This window comes from Lissotriton vulgaris, chromosome 7 (genome assembly GCF_964263255.1).
Source record: "Lissotriton vulgaris chromosome 7, aLisVul1.2, whole genome shotgun sequence".
NCBI lineage: Eukaryota > Metazoa > Chordata > Amphibia > Caudata > Salamandridae > Lissotriton > Lissotriton vulgaris.
The window spans coordinates 578,592,021-578,615,511 of record NC_141695.1 but is presented as its reverse complement, the minus strand read 5'-3'; the positions used below and the strand labels follow the sequence as shown (position 1 = coordinate 578,615,511).

The 23,491-nt window shown below is 47.3% G+C and overlaps 1 protein-coding gene across 5 annotated transcripts in view; it reads right to left on the bottom strand.

Moving 5' to 3' along the window:
• Positions 1-23,491, bottom strand: part of TNRC6C (trinucleotide repeat containing adaptor 6C) — a 948,409-nt gene that overhangs the window by 14,917 nt on the left and 910,001 nt on the right. For all 5 annotated transcript variants that reach the window (XM_086930670.1, XM_086930667.1, XM_086930666.1 and 2 more), the window contains one exon: positions 1,760-1,899. In XM_086930670.1, the coding sequence (XP_086786796.1) occupies positions 1,760-1,899 (140 nt within the window). The remainder of the gene's footprint in view (positions 1-1,759; positions 1,900-23,491) is intronic.

Here is a 23,491-nt window from a genome sequence, read left to right as displayed (position 1 = left end):
CTTTGTTTAGATCATTGCAGCACATTTTCAGCCTTCTCCCTTTACAGCCGTAGTCTATCAAATTTATGCCTATCAATTGGACACTGATATCCTGTGAGGGCCCAGTTGACCTCATCCATGCATAACTATATGTTATAACCCAACTAGAAGTCATTGGGGAGAAATTAATATTTGTAACACACTCAGCTACACTCCGCGAGCACAAAACTGTTCTATACATCTATTTTCATATACTCTCTTTTTTCGGTAGAGGGGATGATTCTTCTGCTGTGATTGGCCCTTCATATTGAGTACAAGCCATCTCAGGAGATGTATCCTGCTAGCAGTATGAAATTGACGTACAAATCTGCAATCAGTCTGCAGAGGATTCGATACATCACAATCAATGCCATCCCCTCTATACTACCCCATTTTTTCCAAAGTGAAGAGCATCAGAATCTGACCCCAAAATGGTCCTTCATACGTTTGAAGGTTGCTTTCCTGTGATTTTATGTATTTCACAAATTTTGAATCACAAGTAATGTGCAGAGTGCTTTCTGACTGGAGAAGGTCAGTCAACATTGTTGGCACAGATTTCACCACCTCTGACTGATAGTGGTGTCAAAGCTCCCAAAGTAACAGCAGCTAAAGTCCAGGCTAAGGATATATGGTGCTCCACACCACCCCTAAAGGACTTTTCCTTGGTGTCCAGAACCAGAGCACCTGATGGAGCTTGGAAGCTTGATTTTTGAAAAGCATCCAGGTTTACCTGAGAAGCCACCCAAATAGGGGCTTCCTTGAGAAGAGCCTGAGTCTCTATCCCAGTCCCTGGTCCTACTGCACTGCTTCTGCTTCCTAGAAAAACAGAATGGTTATCAACTCTTATCATATTTATGACCACTTTTCTTCCAAGATTTCCTCTTCAACTGCAAATATGATGGCCATTGGGACTTGAGAATTGTTAAGGTCAGCTTTGCTCCCACCCCGGCTCACTTTGGAGTGCGAATTGTTATATATCCTTAAGGCAGCCAAACTGTGCTTTTGACCCAGATACCGAAGGCAGAGGTTGTGCTAGTCGGTGACTAACATTTGTTTCCACCACTGCTCATACCTCCTGAACCTGGTAGAATTTGAAGGTGACATACTACAAAATTATAGAGAAAAAATAAGATAAACCTAAAAACAATTCTAAGTAGAGGAATGAGTCAGGACCCCACGTATGAGAAGTGTGGGCAGAAAGATATTGGCATCACTGGTGCATGTGGCACCCTACATGTCATTTATGGAATGTTCAAGACTTCAGCATCGATACTGTGTGTGGCACCACCAGGCATCGGTGACCTGATGTTGCTGGAAATGTTTCTGGGTCTAGTTAATTGTCTGGGGAGGAGTTCAAAGGAGGAATCTCTGGGAAATACCCATTAGAAACATTCATTTTTATAAATCAATGATGCTTTTAACACTACTTTAAAGCAAATAATATAGCTCAGAGTAATGCAGCAGAACCAATAAACTGTCTCATTAGGGGATTAACAAAATCCATATCACTGAGCTGGGCTTCAAAACATTTCTTATCTAAATCAAGTGAAGGGGCTTTTCATAGTTAAAAGTGCACTATTCGGTTTTACCAACATTCTATGATCATAGATTAGCATATTTGGATAGAAATCAATGCAGATTACTGTCCTCTTCATACAATTCAAACTATTAATCACTCAGAGATGGTAGGTGAAAGAATGACAAATATCTAGCACATTAGCATAGGTCTGTAGATACTTACATGTGAAGAGATTTCTGTGCCTTGGCAGCTTCCTCCTTGGAACTGTAACGGACAACGGCATTGCCCTGCGTTAGGTTCAAGTGGAATGTAATGAGCGGACCGTGCTGCAGACAGAGGGTGCGCAAAGTGGAACCGTCAATCTGATCAACCGAGGTGGAATGGAGAGAAAACAACAATAAGTTACAAAGTACCTAATACGTTGGTTAATTGCTTAACCCTCAATGGTAAAAAACAAAAATAATTTTTGGGTCCATCAAGGAAAATCAGATTGTAAATAGCATCCAAACCAAGACCTCTTTTTATCAACCTAGCCTAGCCCTCCTCCAATCAGAAGGTTAAGTGGATAACAGAACATTGCTTAACCCACACACACTTAAGCAATATGTGCTTTAAAAAAAAATCCATTAAAGTGCTTTCAAAAAACTTAAATAAAATAAGTTGCGTCACAGCACTCACTGAAAAACCTGGCTCTGACTGCCCATCCAAGGCAGAATAGGTTTTTCCTACTGAGAGTTTTAAAACAAAGCGAGTGCACATCATCCTTATTTCTCATTCATAAGGGGGAACCGAGTGATTCATTACAAGCAATATGTAGACACCACCATAAAAAATTAAATGGTCACTTACTTGTAGTACGAGTTACTTACCTTCGGTAACGATGCATCTGGTAGAGACGATTCTAGCCGCAGATTCCTTAACGTAGAATCATCCCCAGGCATGAGACTGGATCCGGATTTTTTTTGCCATAGCACCCCTGAGCGCTGGGGGGACGGCATCACACGACTCCGCCCAGACGTCGGCCACGCAAGTAACGTCAGCGAAGTCACATAGGTCCCACCCCGGCGTGCCTGTGTCAGTTTTCGTCAGATAACTTTTCCGCGCCACAAAGCTGAGCTAGCAGACAAAACTGTGGGAGCATGGGAACAGTTTGCGAAAGAGCAGAAAAATTGGAAAAACAATGGTGACGGACAACACCATAAGGAGCAGTGTCAACAGGCAGGGAATCAAAAAAGAAAGAAAGAACAGAGCACACTCCTGAGCAGCCACCCTGCCAGGATGTAGACAGCCCCCTCTGGAGAAAAGAAACACATGCAAAAATGTCACGACCACATACAGCAAGACCACAACCCCAACCAGGAACAACGAAGGGGAACTGGTGTCAATTCAAACAGGAACGACAAATCTCCAGGAGAACCCCAGCACAGAGTGCAACAACACCCCTCAAAGGAACAAGGGCAAAGGCGCGGTGAGATGACCCCAACCCAGAGGGACCAGAACCCTTAGCAACTAAGGGGAGAGGAAGGGGAGGGAAGAAAGTGAAGGCAAGCCCCTAACCTGTATCAGAGCAGAGGGGCACAGGAGAACATATAAATCCATCCTCCAAAGAGGAGGAAGGAATAAGAAACAGAACAAATCCTCTTGTTACAAGAGCGAAAGAATGCACTCACAGAAGATATAGGCACCCACCGAAAGGCGAGTGCAGAAGACCAAGCCATAGGCCCTGGCAGAACGGGGAGGAAGGGCGGGCCGTGAAGGAATCTGCAGCTAGAACCGTCTCTACCAGATACATTGTTACTGAAGGTAAGTAACTCTTACATCCGAAAGAGACTACTAGCCGTAGATTCCTTAACGTAGAATAGATACCCTAGCCATACCCAAGGGGGAAGGAGGGTCTGCGAAAGGGCCCCACCGGCCTGGACATAACGGAGGGTCCCACAGGGGACCAGGCCAACAGACAAGGTAAGAAGGCTCGTCCCCGCAGGCAAGGGGAACCCCCACAGCAGAACGCCACCGATCCTACGGGGGCGTGGGAAGAAGAAAAGGAGAAAAGAGGAAGCCCATTCACACTCAACAGAGGAAACAAGGCAAGGGGAGGCCGAAGAACTCCATGTCCTTACAGGACAACAGAACCTCCATCCAATGCCAAGGCAAGGAAGAGGAAGAAGATCAACCCAGAGGCTCCAAAGAGACAGGGGAAAAAGAAGGAAGAGCAGCCCAGGGCACCTAGGAAGACCGTCAGGATGCGCCTGACAAAAGAAGGAACACTAGAACCATCCCAGCCCCCAGGACAGCGAACATGAGGGCGAAGAAGGCCTGGACACACTCTAGAGAAGTGCACGCACACATGACCCAAAAGGAAGCAGGACCAGAGTCACAACGCCAGGCCACAGACTGCAGGTCAGATCTGGCGAACAGCGCAGCAACACAAGAGAAGGACACCCGTGGCGCCACCAAGGCAACCTAAGTTAGCAACAATGAAATTGCACCTGCAATGTACATCAACGACACGGAGAGCAGAGATCCGAAGGCGACCACAACTCCCCAGCACATAACGAGCTATATAACAGCTACCATTACCCCATATAGGGTATGTTAGTCCCAAATATGGGAACCCTCTTAAGAAGAAACTTCCGCAGCAGGGGACAACAAAGAGCTGAATGGGAAAAAACACCTGCAGAAGGCTTGTCAAGCAGCCAAGAGAAAAACAGGAGGCCTAGTCTCAGGGCCAACCAGGTGTGAATAACCTACAACAAAACACACAGTCAAGAAGGGCCAGCTAACAGAGCCACAGTCCCAACAAAGAGGACTCTCAGGCACATGAAGCACACAGATCACACAACCGGGGCGACCCGCCCCAACGAAAGAACAGCTCACTAAAACCAGACCAACCCACAGGTCACTGAGGAGGACAAGGAGGAGGAGGAGGAGGAGGAGGCCGAAGCCCCACCAAGAACTTCCGGATGGGCGAGTCGGCTGGGGTGTGAAAGAAAAGGGTGCCATCAAAGGGAAGATCCACCAGCTGTTGCCGCACATTTTCCAGGAACACTGTCCCGAAGCAAAGCATGGTGGTGAAGGGCAACCAAAGAAGCCATGGCACGACCAAGCACCACCGAGATGTCCGGAGCGAAGAACAACGCCAACTCCCAGCCATTTAATGCATGGTGCCGCAAGTCAACACCCTCCTGAAAAGATGCAGATCCAAGGGACTCCGGCGAGTCCCACAAGCAAGATGTAGCCCTAGCCACCACACAAAGCGTTAAGGGCCCGCAGAGCCGCACTGGTCAAAGCAAACATATTGCGGCCCCAAGAGTCCAGCCAGCGGGCCCCCCGTGAAGGTGGAGGAAATAGCGACGGCAGGGAAGGAAAGGCGGTCTGCAAAAGGGGGCCACTGGCAGAGGCGTGGAGGGAAAGACACACCGGGTCACGCGGTGCTGGAAGATGCCGGTGCACAAGGTGTTGGGGCACCGGATCCCCCGAGACAGGGCGACCCAAAGTCCCCGTCAAAGAAGAATGGAGCTAACCTTCAAAGGGGAGCAGCAGCTCCCTCCCACCAGACCCCTGGGGAAGAACCTCCAAAAGATGATCCTCAGGGAAATGGGCTGCCGGATCCCCCATGCGCAAAATTCCCAGCGCAAGGGCTCCGCGGCGGAAAAAGCAGCTCCTCCGTGGGTGACAGCTGTAAACTAAGGCAGCCATCCCCTAAACCAAGGGGAGCGGGGAAGGGTCAGGCCCGAAAAGGAGAAAGAGGCGCCAACGAGTGGGGGACCTGTGGTTCCTCAGGCGAAAACTGCGGCTGCGATGATGGCAAAGAGCAGTCTTTCGATGTAGTCGGGGAAAAGGCCACGACGTGATGGCCAGTCTGCGGCGAGGACGACACCAGCAGGCGCCCAACCTCTGGTGAAGAGGGGGCATCCGAGGACGAATCCCCTACCTGACCCCTGTCCATTGCCATAGAGTCCGCAACCTGGAGCTGGGCGTCGGCGTCCAGCACCACAAGAGACGCCGGACAAGTCTCCACCACGTCACAGCACAGGGGTCCGGGGCTGGGCTGGAGCCTAGGTGGCCAAGGGACAGCGCCGGAATGGCGCAGACTCAACCTCCGACGAGGCAGCCGTCTGCATGGAGGGTCAAGAAGCACCTGGAGAGCGACAAGAACTCCACCTCTAGCCTCGACCCATAGGAGGACGAGAGAGGTACGCCGGCCCCCATGGCAACCGCCTGTGTGGAGGGACGAGAGGGACCCGAGGAGTGACAAGGAGTGTCCGGCCAGCCTCGACCCACGAGGGGACAAGAGGGGCCCGTCGACCCCTGCGGCGCCGCCAAGGCCGACTTGACCTTTAACGAGGCAGCCGTCTGCATTGAGGGACGAGAAGGGCCAGGGGAGGGACAAGGGGTCCCCCTCCAATCCCATGAGGGGACAAGAGGGGTCCACTGACCCCTGTGGCGCGGCCTGGGCCAGCAGCTGCCAGTGCTGTAGTGGCATCACCTCGGCCTCAGACAGAATTGCCACCTGTCTAAAGGGCAGAGTGTGGCTCGGGGATGCGACCCTTCCCAAGCCCCCGGCGACCTCCCGCAACACCACAGGGACTCCCGCAGGAGTTTGTGGCGAAGCAGAGGAGGCGTGTTCTGAAGGAGGGAGCCCCAAAGGGCCGCACCCCAACGGCACCACATCCTCCGACCCTGGATACGAACGAGTCGGCGCTGGGGTCGAAGCAGCCGGCGACGACACGGAGGGCCCCGCATAGCGCAAAGGATCCATCGACGTCCAAGGATGTGAAGGAGGAGAAGCCAGCGAGGCCTGCAAAACCACCGCATTTGTCTCCATCTGGGCCCTCGAAGCCCCCTCACCGGGAAACGGTGGGTAGGGGGACGATAGGCGGGCCGCATCACCCGCGGAGAGCCCACGCCACCAACAGGCTGGAAACCAGCCCTGGGGGACAAACTGCAACACTTGCCAACAGGGGAGCGACGCTTTTGCAGCACAGGAGAGGGATGACGACTGTGACGGCCGCTCCGAAAACCTTCAGCAGAAACTGATCAAGGTGACAAAGCCGATCTGGTCATGCGAGCCGAGAGAAGTTTCATCCGGCGATCCCGCCGCGACTTTGGCTTCAACCGTTGGCACGCCTCGCAATCAATGGAGCCGTAATCCTCCCCCAAGCACCACATGCAAATGAGGTGAGGGTCTGTCGCCGACATCAAGCGCCCACAAGACGAACACGTCTTAAAGCCCGAAGGCATCCGCACACTGTTCCCAACACACGCAAAAGCGAAGAAAAGGGCCTAAACAGGCCCGGAGCAAGAACCAGATCCGCGTTGCACGCGGAAAAGGAAAAAACTGACGTAGGCGCACCGGGGTCGGATTTATGTGACCTCGCTGAAATCACGTGCACGGACGATGCTTGGGTGGTGTTGTGTGATGCCGTCCCCCCGGCGTGCAGGGATGCTGTGGCAAAAAATGTCCGGATCCAGTCTCACGCCTGGGGATAATTCTACGTTAAGGAATCTGCGGCTAGTAGTCTCTATCAGATGGAGTAGTTTTGCAGCTTTAAAAATTATGGAATAATTCTTTCTGTAATCTTTTTCTTTTGGCATCACAGAGGACAATTTGGTATTATGTCCTACCCCTGTGATGGCAGATATATGCCACAGCAGTCTTTTTACATAGGTGCCATCTTCAGATTCTCCCTCAAACCCCCGCCCCCTTTCTTCAGTTTTTACGAATTCCTTGTTAGTGTTCAGCCCCACCAATTTGTTAGCTAAAAATAAAAACACATCTGTTGAGGTGCACAGGCTGCATGTGAATCCAAAAAGTTCTTCAGGCTGCAAACCTACTCCTACAGGTAATGAATTTCTTTTGGCAGCATGAATCTTTTTTATATTCACAAGCTGTACATTGATTTTGGTAGCGGTATCCTTTTTGGGAGGCAGGGTTGAAAAGAGAGAGTGAAAGCAAACAAACATGTCTTTTAATACCTTCTGTTTCACCTGTGCTTCTCTATTCACTTGAATATCAACACAATGGTGTTTGGTGAGGGTATGCATGAATGACCACAGCTGCCATTCAAATGTCTTTAATGCAAACATTTGCTAAAAAGGTAATTGTTGCCCCCTTTTTTACTCGTAGAGTGGGAGTATGGTTTCTCCTCTAGTGCCACTCCTGCCTGCTGGTATAATGCTTGGATTGTCTGTACTTTCCATCTTGCAATGACTCCCTTGCACAGCAGTGAGCCCGTGGTTGGTGGTGCAAAGGAAACAAAAGAATTGGCTCCATATCCTGATCAGTTTTGTTTGTCCAAGGTAGTGCATTACTGCCCTCCACTCATCTAAGTGATTCTGCACATGTTTTTTGGATTCTGGAAGAATATGAGCAACTGACTGCAATATTAGTATAAAAGTGTATGGGTGAGCTCTCCATTTGCAGGAACTGGAGCGGTGTTCTCATAACCACCCTGCCCTTGTAAATCTGCATGTAGGGTTCCTCTGTTGTCAGCACTTGCTGATCCTACGTAGTTGCATAATGGCTATTATCGAGGCTCTTAAGTGTTAAGAATTTGAGTTCTGCATATGCATCGACTCAAACGGTTCCTTCATTAGACGTGGTAGCACCATGTTTAGATTACACGTGGGTGCAGGTGGTGCTATCCTCTTTGCTCCCTCCAGGAAGCTTCGCAGGACTTGTGTAGCAAAGAAACTCCTCTATTCCCTAGTATATGTCACTATAGCTGTCACAGTCACCTCAAGTGATGTGCAGTTAAGGTCATCATTTAGAAGGGAGGTAAGGTACCTAATCCCTGTAACATCCCTTGTTTTACTGTTCTTTACCTCTTCCTTGTCACACCAGTGAAAAAATCTGTTCCACTTCACCATGTATCACTTTCATGTACTTGGGTTTTGGTTTCAATTAGGATCTCCATGCTTATTTGTGAAAGACCACGGAATAAGAGTCAAGTCGCTAGGTAGAGGATGGCTGGCTCTGGGCGGCAGACCAGTTTCTCTTGCATTGTCAGCATTTCTTTGATGTGGCTTTATTATTACCCTGTGTGAGGTTTCCATTAGGTTCCGAGAACTGTTGCTCACTGTGGTGCTATAAAGATTTGTCTCATGGGCAGTTGCTTGCACTTGTTTATCAACAATGGCATTAGAGTTATTGGGGGGAAGTGCGTATACAAATTTCCCTCAACAGTCTATTGATTGGGTATTCCCCAGAAAAGGTGGTGTGTCAAGTGGATGTGAAGTCATTTTGTTGTGCATTTGTTGGTATACTACAGAAAGCCATCGTGCCCATCAATATCATTCAGTCCTCACTGTCAGAAATTGTCGGTTATGGTACTGAAGAGTTTGCTCTGCTAATGGGAGGACTATCTTAAATATTTTGCCTCTTTTGAGTTTAGTCTTGCACCCAGCAAAACTTTATCTTGCCCCAGGAATTAATTTTGTAGATTTATTGTGAAGCGATAGGCATTCACATCACTGTCTAAATATTCTTCTGGTGTGCTTGCAAGCTTGCCTTTACCACCCTGCCATCTAAGTATGCCTATATTGGTTTTCTCATTGTTCCCAAGTGTGCTTTGAGAGAAAATGTTGTTTATTATATAGTGTGGTTGCGAGACCTTACTGTGTAAATAATTCACAAACGTGTTTTAAGTACAGTTGTGCTTCTCTGTAAAACCTTAGGTCAAACCTTAGGTCAACCCTGGGTAGATGTGGCTTTGAGCAGGCCGCCTTTAACAAAAGGACAAATGCAAAGCATTTAGAAGCACCAAAACAATTTAATAAGAAGGAAACATGATATGAAGGAAATTCGACACCAAATTATAAAAGTATATTTTATTTTTTTGAATTTGTAGACACCGAAACAAAATCCACTAGTATTGCTTTTCGATCAAAATGCAAATGAGCATTGGTAACTACTGTGGTTAGTGGTGATCTTGCAGTCAAAGCAGTTTCCAATAGAGTTACAGGCTTAATGGGTAAACCACCATATACATCAATAGAATTGTCCTGATCCAACACAGGATGCTGAAGTTGCTAATCCCGTCACCGGGGCTCTTCCTGGGACCACCTTTATGCCCATTTACACAGTGGGGCAACTTTGCCCACTGAGGTCGATGTCCCTCAAAACCCAGGTGAAGGACAGCCAAAAACCAATTGCCACTGGCCTACTGGTATTCGGTCACAGGGAAACCAGCTTTTGTGGCCCTGGAACTGTAACTTGAAGTAAACCAACTGACTCTTGGAGTTCACCTCTTCTGTCTGAGGCTTGGACAATGGAGAACACTGAACCACAGGAACAGTCCTCTCTTTGCTAGCTCAGGAACAACAGTTGCAGTCCATTCTTTGAAGCAGCCTCTCTTTGCCAGGTCCAGGGAACAGCAGGTCAGACCTTTGGTCTTCTCTCCAGTACTTAAGTGATCTGAGGTCTGGTTGCCACTTTTATGCCCACAACCTTCCCTCGTGGGATGCAGAGACTACTTGACAATGGGCTACCAGTCCCCTCCCGCCCGATGACCAACATGTGCAGCATCTAGCTATCACAGATATTATGTCCACTCCCAAGATGGTAGAACCATTCTCATGGTGTGTGGAGCTTAGTAGCTCACCCTAGAGGTATGGCTCCCTGAGGGCTACACACCCACAGGGAAACTGGTTGGTCAACTGTTGTCCCTTTCTGTCCCTGAAAAAGCAGCCCCTCTCGTGTGTGTCCACTATTGGCTTCCCCATTGAAGTTCACCTTTTGGAATCACACACCGTTAGGCTTAATGGCAGGAAGAGGTAACACCTTGTCCCAGGAGGGCTGAAGGCTGTCTCATGGCCAGCAACTGTAAATGGCCACTGGAAAACTAGGGCAACAAAGTGGTAATTTCTAGAGTTGCCTTATACTCAAATGTTACATCAAAGTCGATTTGGGCATCAAGTCAGGTTTAATGTAACAATTCTTTTGATACCTTAGTTCCATTCAGAATTTAGCACAGCACTTAAACACACCTACATTTAGCACTGTTGGTGGGGTACTAACCTTTCCAAAGTAAAACATAACACTTTGGGTTTTTTACTGTTAGGACTCAAAAACTACATGTGTTACTTTTGAATATACAGCATCCTGCTTAGGGCTCGACTGGGGTGACAGATATTTAAAAGTAACTGCTGGACTTTGTCATTAGTTTAAATGGCAAAGTTGGATTAGCAGCTTAAAATAGTCAGTGTTTTAATTTGCCATTTTGCAGTGACAATAGTTGCTGCTGCCCGAAAGGGACACTAACGTATTGGCCCAGGTACCCCTAGTAACATATACTAGGGACCTATAAGTAAATTAACATGCCAATTGGTTAAAAGCTAATTAAACATGCACTACTAAGGGTCAGAACACTGGCACTTATGCCTGGTTAGCACTTTCAGAGTTGAAAAAACTGGCATCATCAGTCCAAACGTTTGGGCCTGATCATGCAAAAGGAAAATGCTACTTACCAGTGCGCATCTGTTCTTGGCATGTAGAGCTGTAGATTTGTATACTGTAGCATAGATCGCCACCTGGTGTTGGGCTCAGATGTGTGCACTTTGTTATTGTAGAAGTTTGTAGTCACGAGATAGGTGAATCCGCCTTTGGTTAGTAGTGCGCATGGGCATCGACTCCATATCCAGATGATTTTCGCCATAAAGGGTGATGGAGTTAGTTAGACATAGAAGATGTCCATGTGTAAATTATCTAAGTACGATATTACTGCAACAGATACAGGTATCCGGGCAGGCGGGTGGGCGTATACAAATCTACAGCTCTACATGCCAAGAACAGATGCATACTGGTAAGTAGCATTTTCCGTTCAAGGCATATGAGCTGTAGATTGTATACTGTAGCACAGACTATACAGAAGTGTTGCCTTAGAGGTGGCCACCTGTATCGGTTGCAGTAGTTTGAAACAGTGTTTTTAGAACAGCCTAGACCACACTAGGGAATTGATAAAGTACGTTTTGCTTTTTGATAGCAGATTTGAATGGTTTTAACAATCCATCTGGCAATTCCTGATTTTGATATAGGATTGCCTTTATGTGGTGGTGAGAACGCTACAAAAAGCTGTTTTGTTTCCTGAAACATTTTGTTCTGTCAATGTAGTAAAGAATAGCTCTTAACGTCAAGCGTATGAAGAGCCTGTTCTGCTACTGAGTCAGGTTGAGGGAAAAAGACTAGGAGCTCGACTGACTGGTTAAGGTGAAAGGGAGAGACTACTTTAGGTAGGAATTTAGGATTCGTCCGAAGAACCTCTTTGTTGTGATGGATTTGCAAAAATGGTTCTTGTATGGTTTATGCCTGGAGTTCACTAACTCTTCTGAGAGATGTGATGGCAACAAGAAAAGCTACTTTCCATGTGAGAAACTGCAACTCACATTTGTATAAAAGTTAAAATGAGGGACCCATGAGCCGGGTAAGGACAATGTTGAGATTCCAGATTGGAGAAGGCTGAATTCTGGGAGGAATTATCCTTTTAAGACCTTCCATATATGCTTTAGTAGCAGGATCCCTAAACAATGACAATGGTGGCCTATTTTGTAGGTAAGCTGCTATGGCAGCAAGATGTAAACTTATGGAGGTGCATGCTAGATTACATCTTTGAAGATGCAGGAGATAATGTTTTGAATGGAAGCATCTAATGGGTTGCTTACATTTTTATTGCAGTAAATGACATCTTTTCCATTTAGCTGCATAGCAAGCTCTAGTAGTAAGACCTCTAACCTCCTTGATAACATTTATGCAGTCTGGTGGGAGGTTAAGATAGCCAAACTCTAGGACTTCATAAGCCAGATCGCTAAGTTCAGTTGAGCTGGATCTGGATGCCTTATGTCTCCATGGTTCTGTGTGAGAAGCTTTGGTGAAAGGTGTAACTTTTGATGTGGGACTACTGAGAGTTCCAGCAGTGTTGTGAACTAGGGTTGGCGAGCCCAAGTTGGAGCCACCAGGATCATTGTGAGGAACTGTTTCAGCTTGTGGACTAGTAGCGAAATGAGTGGGAGAGGTGGAAAAGCGTACGCTAATCTGGATGACCAGTTCATGCATATCGCATTGCCCTCGGACAGTGGGTGTGGCTACCTGGAGAAGTTTGGGCATTTTGTGTGTGGCAAACAGATCTATATCTGGATGGCCCCACATTTGAAAGAAGGGGTGGAAAACCTTTGGATGAAGTTCCCACTCGTGAATCTGTTGTAGCTGACGAATGAGCAGATCCGCTATCTGATTGTTTCTCCCAGGTAGATGCTCTGCTAAGAGGTATATTGTTTGAGGAATGGACCACTCCATATGCTTTGTGCTAGCTGTGAAAGCTGTAGGGAGTGCGTCCCCTCCTGTTTTTGTATGTAGTACATTGCTGTCATGTTGTCCGTCCGGATGAGGACAGCTTTGCCTACGAGGTGTACCTGAAATGCCTTGAGAACGAGAAATATGGCCAGTAACGCCAGATGATTGATGTGGAGGAGTTTCTGTTGAGGGGTCCATATACCCTGAATGGTATGGGTTAAGAGATGAGCTCCCCAGCCGGTGTGCGATGCGTCTGCTGATGTGACGTCGAGCCCGACGATCACGGATTGTCTTCTTCGATCGAAAAGAGGCACAGGTTTGGCCATCCTTGTCTTCAGGTTCTGGCGATAGGCAAAGGTTGCACACCTTGTGATGATCACTGTGTGGCAATTTAGCTCTACACTTGGGGCATTTTTTAAATGGAGTTATTTCTATGAGCCGTAGGCCCAATGGTGTTGATCGGCCCAATGGTGTTGATCGGCCCAACAGCCCACGTCGACAGACTGAGTCGAGTAATATAAGTTAGAGTGTCGAAGGCACGCAATCGAGACAATACCGTCAAAGATGATAGGTTACACATCGAAAAAGTTTCAAAAAAGTTTTTAAATTACGGTGCTGAGTCGGAGCGCAGCAAGTTTCATCCAAACCCGATGAAGGAAATAACCAATCTGGAGATGCACTTGATGCCCATGCGCACTTCTAACCAAAGGAGGAGCCACCTATCTCGTGACTACAAGTCCTCTGCAATAACAAAGTGCAAACATTGAGGTTCCGTGAGAATTGTAAGTGGTGTTTTTAACTCGTTCGAATATGGACGAGTTTGGTATCTATGAACCGCAAATGACGAGTTTAGTGGGTGTACGCGTTTTCGCTATGCTGACCTAAACCGTTCGTCCGTTTCGTGGGTTTCTTCATCTGAACCCACGGGTTCCATTTTAGATACAGCATCCATTTTGTCTCTTGCCCTCAAGTAGCCAGCGAACGGACACTGTCCGCTTCGTGACCCTGGGATTCCCAAACTCTTGCGGAAGACACGTGTTTCTTTGAGGGTGTCTTTATGACGAGGGGGATGACACTGCAAAGGCAGATGGCCCCGCTCGAGGCTCATCTTGCCGTGCCGGTCTATTGTTTCAGCCGTGCATTCATTAGGCATGTCTCCTTTGATCCTGCAATCGTGTTTCCGATATCGCCCCCCCTACACTCTTTTCAATCTGTTGTCTATCTTTGTCTTCCCTTGCACCTGCTTCTGACTCTTCTTTAACTCGTTTACAGCCGGAATGGAATGTACTAATGGTGGGATAATGTACTTTTACAGTTGGGAACCGGCGATGCTACTGTAATTATGTTCCGGGACCCTGAATACATGAAAGCACCCCTTTTGAAGGTTACTGTGGGAACTAAGTTGTAACCTTTTGTTCGCCATGTTGTGCTATGACAGAAATATGTACAAAATGAGAGATCCACAGTTGCAATTTGAAGCAGTCGCCTAGAACCTACATGCGTTGTACTTCTTGTGACTTCTGTGTTCCCTGCAGTAAATAAACCTCGATCTTTGACGCCGAAGGAAGTGTCCCGTGTCTCTGTCATTTGTACGCCGGAACAGGTAACCCACAAAGGTTTCAGGTGTTGTCCCCTGGCACCGCTGGGCCTTAGAATAGCCCAGTCCTTCAGTTGGCGCCCAACGTGGGGCGACATCAGCGGTACCGGTCCAAAGCCCGACGATTGTGAGGAACTTCGTGTGAAATCTCCGAGGGAAGGTGCACCCCGCTTCATCGATCCTGTTGTCGAAACAAGTGGCCCGAAGACTTTTCCGCGAAGATCCCCGCCTCCTGACGGCTGCGACGGACTGATGCCCTGACTGTCGACCTGTTTTGGCGCCTGGCGTAGTCCTTGGTACAGCGAGATGATTGACGGGCCTTCCTGGTGACGCCATTGTTCTTTCAGTTAAGTATTTGTGGGTCGCTCCCAGAGTCCTTGGTTGTTGTGGGTACTTGGTTGTTTTGCATGGTTCCATTGCATTTGTGGTTCTTAGTATTTGGTTCTTAGTTGTTGGGTTTTATTTGACGATTGCAATTGCCAAAAACCGAGGGTTTTGCATTTTTGCGAGGACATCGTAATCCAATAACCCTTGACGTTTGTGAAACTCGGTTAGTGTGCACGATGCCTGGCCGTAGTACTTTGTTTAGCTGCTTTAAAGGTTGTGGTGCGGATTCCTGATTGGAGGACTCATGTCCGATACCTCCAGTTGGAACTCCGGTCTATGAGTTATAGTCGACATGGAGTGGGTCCTATTGCATATAATAATTACTGGATCCGCTACACTAAAGATGACGTGTCCTTAGTTGGCCACCTCATGGTAGTTTCGAAACAGCAATTTTGGATAATCTAGAAGCAAAATTGTTCAAAACGAAAGCTAGGCCGGCCATGTTTGATTCCTTTCGGTTATGGCGTAAAGAGGCCAAGCAGAAAGAAATCAAACAGCTTAAAAGAAATAAGAGGGAAGGTATCGTTACGACGATGAGAAATGCAGAGCAATTTCAGCGAGACAAAGAAGAGAAGGAAAAGGACGTTTTTGATAGACTACAACGTATGGCGGTGGATAAGTGTTATCCCGTTTTGCCGTTGAATACTGATAAGAAGGGAGAGGAAGCAGTAGAGGACCCTTTGCTGTCCTACCTACTGAAGTCGCCACCTCCATATGCACAGGACACTACAGCTCCTGTGGTTCCTCCTGTTCCTCAACCTGTCGTTCCGGCAGCTGCTCCTCAGCCTGTCGCTGGTCCTGTTCTTGCGAACCCTCTTGTCCCTATTCCTTTACCTGCTCCTGTTCCTACTGCTCCACTGCCTATACCTTCTCAGTCTGCTGTTCCCGCTCCTTCTGCTCTTGTGGCTACTCCTACTGCTCCTGCTCTTCCTGTATTTGGTCCTCATGTTGTTGCCCCTGTACTTCTCTCCTCTTCTCCGTCTGTTCGAAGACGCATTCCTAATACTGTTGCTAATTTCTACTCTCCTTTTGGACCGATTCTTGGGTCCGATGTTTCTGATGTTCCCCAACGACGAAGTCAGATTCCTGGTGGTAGGGAAAGTGATACGCTAATTAAAATGGCGCGTAATTGGATTAGGTATCCTGTTAAAAACACCCCGCGCATAATTTGAGACCTTCTCTCAATTCAATGAGCCCACACAGAGATTTGTGTTTGAGGAGATGTGTAAATGTTTACGTGAAGCGATAGATAATGATGAGGTAAACAATGTACCGCCCGACGTAACAACTTCAGCATCAGTTTTCGAGTGGTATGATTGTGGGTAGTAATGTTCGACGTGCTGTAGAACACCTTCTATCTCTTCGGCCTACTGTCATACCTCGAGCATTGTTTAAAGATGAAATTGAGGAGTGGATGGCAACGCCTGGTCAGTATCCCATGCGAGAAGTTCCCCCAGTGTGGATGCCAGGTGACCCTGCTGCTAACACTTCCACACTTCCAGAGAGTTTGGATACACCTCCCATGGAAGCGATCAGAAGTTTTACAGGTGAAACAATCTTTGCCTGACCCCCGCAAAAATCCTGCAGGATACTATAAAGAGTTGTCTCAATTAGTGGATGCTACTATCATGAATCTTGCCGACTTCGATATGTTGTTCGGCAACGTAGTACCTCAACCGGTTTGGGCGAAAATACGTCAAGAAAATCACGCAGCTGAGTTAGGCGGTGATTGGCCTGCACTTGTAGCGACTGACGCATTACAGGTTGGTGGGGCTAAGCCTGAGCAGTTAATTACGGCTCTGCCTCAAAGAATCATTACCCTTATGAAGACACTTATGCCAGCAATGAAAGTTAATTGGGATAAACTGTCTGCATGCAAGCAAAAGAAGGATGAGAGTGTCTCCGATTTCTTTACGAGATTTGAGGAGGCATTCATCGATCACAGTGGTCAGGATATGAGCACTGAGGGAGGTCAGCGATTGTTCGTAGATAAATTTGTATCAAATTTGTTGCCTGACCTTAGCAACAAATTGAAAAATTCTGAGAGTTCGTGGGCTGTTTCTACCTCTGCTCAGATATTAGCCACGGCTCAATATTACGAAAACAGGGAGAAGGAGGAAAATGATCGTGCGGATAAGAAAACAAAGGATCTCAAAATGAAAGTTCTGTTACAGCAAGCGTATCCTCCACGCTCAAATCAGAATGACTCTCGGCAGCAGAATAGGTCGCAATGTTCTAGGTCGCAGTCGCGTAATGACTCTTCCACGCAGAGATCTATGCTCGGATATAATCAATGTGCGTATTGTAGAGGTGAGGGTCATTTGAAGTTTGATTGTCCAGTCTTGCGCGACCGAAATAGTGGTGGTTCGGCTCGAGGAGGTCGTAGTGGTCCTCAACAGGCTTCACGTGGTAGAGGTCGTGGTGTTACTCAAAATCAAAATGAGCGTTCTAATAATTCATCAGATTCCAACAATTGCTTTGATCAGCGTGGTTCATGGTCAGGTAGATCTGCACAGTATCATGTGGATGATTGTTACGTCGAGCACGATATTGATGACGGTAACTACTAGGACAGCCACAGACAAAGAGAGGGAGTAGTATCAGTTCCGGTTGATCAGAGAGGGCCTTACGTCGCAGTCGCCACATCGGGCGTAATTGAGCCTTTTCTGTTGGACACTGGTGCAGCGAAAAGTTCCATCATGCATTTGAAACTCCCTGGCGCACCTTTGTCTGGCTTAACGAATGTTTCCGTTGGATTCTCTGGCGCCCCAGTTAGCAATCCGGTTTCTTGCCCTTTGCCCCTCACAATTGGGCCTTGCGAGCTGAAAGCTCCTTTGATTTTGACTACTGGTTGTGGTGAGAATCTTTTGGGCCTGGATTTGCTGAAACGGTTATATGCGACCCTGTACTGTTCTCCTGCGGGAGTGGAGCTTACTTTGGGTCAGAGAGTGATCTCTCCTATGTACTGGTCAACTGATAATCTCCCACCGGAATTGAGTTCTCTTCCTGAGTCTTTGTGGGCTACAGGTCCCAATGATGTGGGCCTGCTAGACATATCACCTTATGTTGTCCAATTGAAATCGAATGTATGATTGCCACGTATTCCCCAGTATCGTATCTCTCTCGATGGTGAACGAGCGTTGTTAGCGATCATTTATGATTTGATCAAGAAAGATGTCGTTGAGGAAACTCGGGGAAACGTGTGTAATAGTCCTGTGTTACCTATCTTGAAACGCACTGATCCATCCAAGCCTCCTGTTTACCGTTTTGTTATTGATTTACGGGAGGTGAACAAAATTGTGATTCCTCAATTTCCTGTGGTGCCTGACATTACGGCTTTACTGACTCTGATTCCAGCCTCCGCTTCTTGGTTCTCAGTGATCGATCTGAAGAATGCTTTCTTTAGCATTCCGATTGCTGAGGAAAGCAGAGATCTATTCGGCTTCTCCTTAGGAGGTCGCAGCTTCAGGTTTAAACGCGCTCCTCAGGGCTACTGTGAGAGTCCATCTCGACATACAGCCAAGCCCTGAAAAGTCAACTTGATGCGTTTGTGTTACCGGCTGTTGCGGCCTTGATCCAATATGTCGATGACTTGTTGGTGGCTGCTGACACAAAAGAGATCTGCAAAACTGCTACGGTGTCGCTGTTACAGTATCTCTGTGATTTACATCACAAGGTGTCACCTTCTAAACTGCAATATTGTTGTCAAGAAGTAACCTATCTAGGTCACTTATTGTCAAAGGAGGGAAGACGGTTGACCCCAGAGAGAATTGCAGCGATCGCTCGAATGACTGTGCCAACAACTCAGAGAGATGTGCGTGCCTTCCTAGGTATCACGTCATACTGCAGGCAATGGATTCCAAATTTTTCATTGCTGGCGAAACCATTGGTAGCCCTCACGTGCAAGGATGTTTTAACTCCTTTGCCATGGACTGAAGAGTGTCAGAGAAGTTTTTCTGAATTGCGTGATGCGTTGTGTTCGGCTCCTGTGTTAGGTACTCCTGACTACAGTAAGCCGTTTAACAGTATATGTTCATGAGAGAAAGGGTTGTGCGTTGAGTGTCTTGACGCAGCAATTTGGTGGTAAGCAGCGTCCATGTGCATATTTTTCCTCGACCTTAGACCCAGTAGCGGGAGCATTGCCGAGTTGTCTAAGAGCGACAGCGGCGGCTGCGGTGTCCATCCGACAATCTGCAGGATTGGTCATGGATAATATGCTTACGGTGATGGTTCCGCATGCAGTTGACACTCTCTTGAATCGTACAAAGACCCAACACTTGACGAGCGCAAGGTTGTCCGGTTACGAGTTGACGCTTTTGGCAAGTCATATTCAAATAAAGCGCTGCAATGTCTTAAATCCGGCGACGTTGTTGCCGACTAATATGGAATCAGACGATGTACCACCACATGATTGTTATTTGCGAACTGAGGAAGAAACGAAGGGTCGTGTTGACCTAAAAAACACTCCATTGGCAGATCCCGATGGTACCTTGTATGTTGATGGTTCGTGTTTTAAGTTGCCGAATGGTGATGTGACGACTGCGTATGCTGTGGTGACATTGAGTACGGTTGTGGAAACTGCGAAATTGAGTCAGAATTCCGCGCAGGCTGCAGAGTTGATTGCGTTGACGAGAGCGTGTGTTTTGTCGAAGGGAAAGCGAGTGAATGTGTTTACTGATAGCCAATATGCTTTTGGCGTTGCACATAGCTTTGGTCGTCTGTGGAGAGAAAGAGGCTTTATGACATCGCATGGCACAAAGATCCAACACGGACAGCTCGTGAACGATCTTTTAGACGCACTTACATTGCCTAAGCAGGTGGCGATTATTAAATGCAGCGCGCACCGAAAAGTGACGGATGATGTTGGTCGTGGTAACGCGTTTGCGGATGAGATTGCTAAAGAGACAGCTAGAAATCTTGCAACCCGAATGTATGTTACGAGTTCAGTGAGGTGGCCTGCAGAGACTGGTATGTGTGAGGACACTGTTGAGAGCGTGAAAGCGATTCAGAATGAGGCACCCGAAACTGAAAAGACTAAGTGGGAAGAAAGCACAGGAAAGTTAGATGCGCATGGATGTTGGATTGATTTGTCAGAAAATCAGAGATGGATGTTGCCGGATGCATATGTGCTAGCCGTTGTGACTATGGCTCACGGCTTGTCACATAATAGCGCGAAAGGTATCTGCAAGTTGCTGTCCCCTGTTTGGAAGAATGATGGTATCGCTAAGTGTGCTGAGAGAGTGGTTAAGAATTGTATGGTATGTATGATGTACAATCCTGGCAAGGGCACTCCTACCCCACCTGGCCATTTTGCTCCTCCTACATGTCCCTTTGAGGTTATCCAACTGGACTTAATCCATATGGAGAGATGTAATAATCTGAAGTATGTTTTAGTTGTGGTTTGCGCATTCTCCAGATGGATCGAAGCCTATCCTCTCAAAGAGAATACTGCCCTGTGCACAGCAAAAGTCCTACTGAAGGAATACTTTCCTCGATATGGAATGCCACGGATTGTATGGTCAGATAACGGAAGTGAGTTTGTGGGGAGTGTGATGCAGAGTGTGTGTAAGGGCCTTGGAATTAGACAAAAATTCCACAGTGCCAACCATCCCCAGTCAGCAGGTTTGGTTGAAGGGTACAATGGCACTCTGAAACTGAAACTTGCTAAGATCCAAGCTACAACTGGTTTATCATGGCCTGATGCCTTGCCTCTGGCTCTCTTGTCGACCAGGGCGACTGTACACTCTCGAGCAGGGCTCAGCCCATATGAGATTGTGTTCGGCCGTCCTGCGAACATTTGGGGGGTTCCGAGGCCTAGGGCCTTCGATAGCCTTGAGTATCCAATGTTAATTGATTATCTGCATGATCTGACTGCTAAACTGAGGTTAATTCATGAACAGGTCTTTGAAGCACTGCCGGCACAGACAGAGGGTCCTGGACATCGGCTCCAACCGGGTGACTGGGTTGTCACCCGTAATTTTGGAAGGAAGCGTAACTTGGAGCCGAGATTTGTGGGCCCTTTTCAGGTCCTCCTCGCCACGAGAACTGCAGTTCGTCTTGAAGGCCGGAAAAACTGGGTGCACGTCACCCACACCAAAAAGGTGCCTATACCTTTACCGGCAGATTCGTGGGTGAGGACAGGATTCACAGCAACGGAGACCGAGACCCCGATTAAATTTGTGCCGTTCAGTGACGCTCAACTTGTAGGAGACACTTCATTGCAGTCAGACACATCTGTTGATCCTTTGCCTTTGGAAAACTCAAGACTTGAACTATCATCTGCTCGACAGGACTCTGTTCCGCAATCTGAACAATTATTCGAAGAGCAGACTTGTCCTGGAAGAAGCAGATATTTTCTTCGTTCTCATAACAAAGACTAATAAAATACCTTTTTGTTCTTTTTCCCCTTTTTGAAATTCACGTTACCCCGTATTGTCATTTTGAACCTTATGAACACTTGTAGCCTTTATTAATTTTTGAGTTCTTTTCCACGTGTGTTTTTACACAGCTAGGAGATTTTGTATTACACTTGAATGTTTGATTAAAGAACCTCACATCCGGGTTGACCGTAGGGCCGTGGGGGTACTTCCTTCTGTTTAGCAGGTTCCTGACACTAGGTCGGTACTTTTGTCGATTCCTAGGAACTCCTGGGAATTGATAATCGCTACTCAGAACGAAGTGCGTCAAGAACGTTGCGGACGGTTTTTAGAGGATGGAATTCTCAAAGTTGTCGGAAGTGGAGAAGACTCTAGCTCAAAGATCAACACTACACAGGGTTGTACGAACTAAATGCTTTCTGTTTCAGGTGTTCCTGCTGTTTTTAACTGTTTCCATGTTATTGGTGGGTGGAGTATATTTTGGACTACAGTCGTTATTGCCTTCTACTTTACCTACTTCTTCCTCTGAACCAAAATCTACTCCCACTATTTCTCCACATTCCTTCCACCCTCTACCCCAACACGAACAGGTTAGACGTGCAGAATTCATGAATAACTCTTTTGTTCAGCTTCTTCATCAACATCAGTTGGTGATGAACACTACTAACTGTTGGGTGTGTGGGTTAATGCCACATACCATGGATCGGGGAATTCCGTACTTGGTCCTTCCTTATAGTTCCCAGGGGTCAGCTCGAGCATTCCAAACTATGTTTCGTAGCGCACTAGATTCCTACCCCCATCGAGAGCCACGCACTGCAGATCATGGCCCTGGCCCGTACCACAAGCCTTTGGCAAGAGCGATTGCCGATTTAGATAGAGATATTTTTGACGCATCGCTTATCCCAGAGGAAGAGGTGCGAGCATACAGAGATCTGAGTGAGGCTGAGTATAGCATGTCAGCTTAAAAGTTTGTCTCCGATCTGGATCGTACCCCATCTCGGTAATTTCTGTTTGAAAGGTCTTGGCCGAAGTCCGCGAGCTCAGCCCGGGAGGAGTGCCTGTACTGAAACGTATGTTTTACCAACGGCCTCTTCCCCTGTTCTTTTCACTACCAAGGGTACATACTTTGTATGTTACGACCGCGCATATACATGGTTGCCTCGTGACTTCTCAGGCACCTGTTATATTGCGAATCTGTTGTCGCCGACCTTTACAGTTGGGTCGGATTATCACAAGACTAGAGTTGTGAGAGGCGTGATTAGCGAAGAAGACACTGCCGGTCAAGAAGCAGGAGACTTCTTTAAGGGTTTCTTGCCGTTTTGGGGACCTATGATCAATAGTAGGAACCTGAGACAGTTGACTCGTGTGGTGGAATCGACTGCTAATATAACTGCAAGTGCTCTTGGTAATTTGACAGCAGAGCTTCAGGCGGACAGGCTTATGACGTTACAAAATCGTATGGTTTTAGACGTTGTGCTTGCAGATAGAGATGGTGTATGTAAGGTGATCCATTCGAGTTGCTGTATTTTCATTCCTGATAACGCTCCAACTGTCTATCAAGCCATCTCGAAGTTGCATTAGATCTCCGAGTCCATACACGTGGACGTAGGTGATTGGACGCTACTAGGATGGTTTTGGGGCCTGATGTCGACGTGGGGTTGGAAGATTCTGATGATCATTGGGGTTGTTGTAGCATTTCTGTTCACATGTTGTCTTTGCGTACAGTGTGGTCCTGCCTTATGTGGCCTCTGTGCTACGACGTGTATAAGACGGCCATCTGTTACCAAGGAAGTATTGAAGGATAGAACGATGTTGCAGCAACATCTGAATGATCTGATGAAAATCGAGATCGATTCTGATATCGACTAGTGCTTGCCTACATGAGGGCAAAAGGAGCGTCTGAGGTTCCGTGACAATTGTAAGTGGTGTTTTAACTCGTTCGAATATGGACGAGTTTGTTATCTATGAACCGCAAATGACGAGTTTAGTGGGTGTACGCGTTTTCGCTATGCTGACCTAAACCGTTCGTCCGTTTCGTGGGTTTCTTCATCTGAACCCACGGGTTCCATTTTAGATACGGCATCCATTTTGTCTCTTGCCCTCAAGTAGCCAGCGAACGGACACTGTCCGCTTCGTGACCCTGGGATTCCCAAACTCTTGCGGAAGACACGTGTTTCTTTGAGGGTGTCTTTATGACGAGGGGGATGACACTGCAAAGGCAGATGGCCCCGCACTCGAGGCTCATCTTGCCGTGCCGGTCTATTGTTTCAGCCGTGCATTCATTAGGCATGTCTCCTTTGATC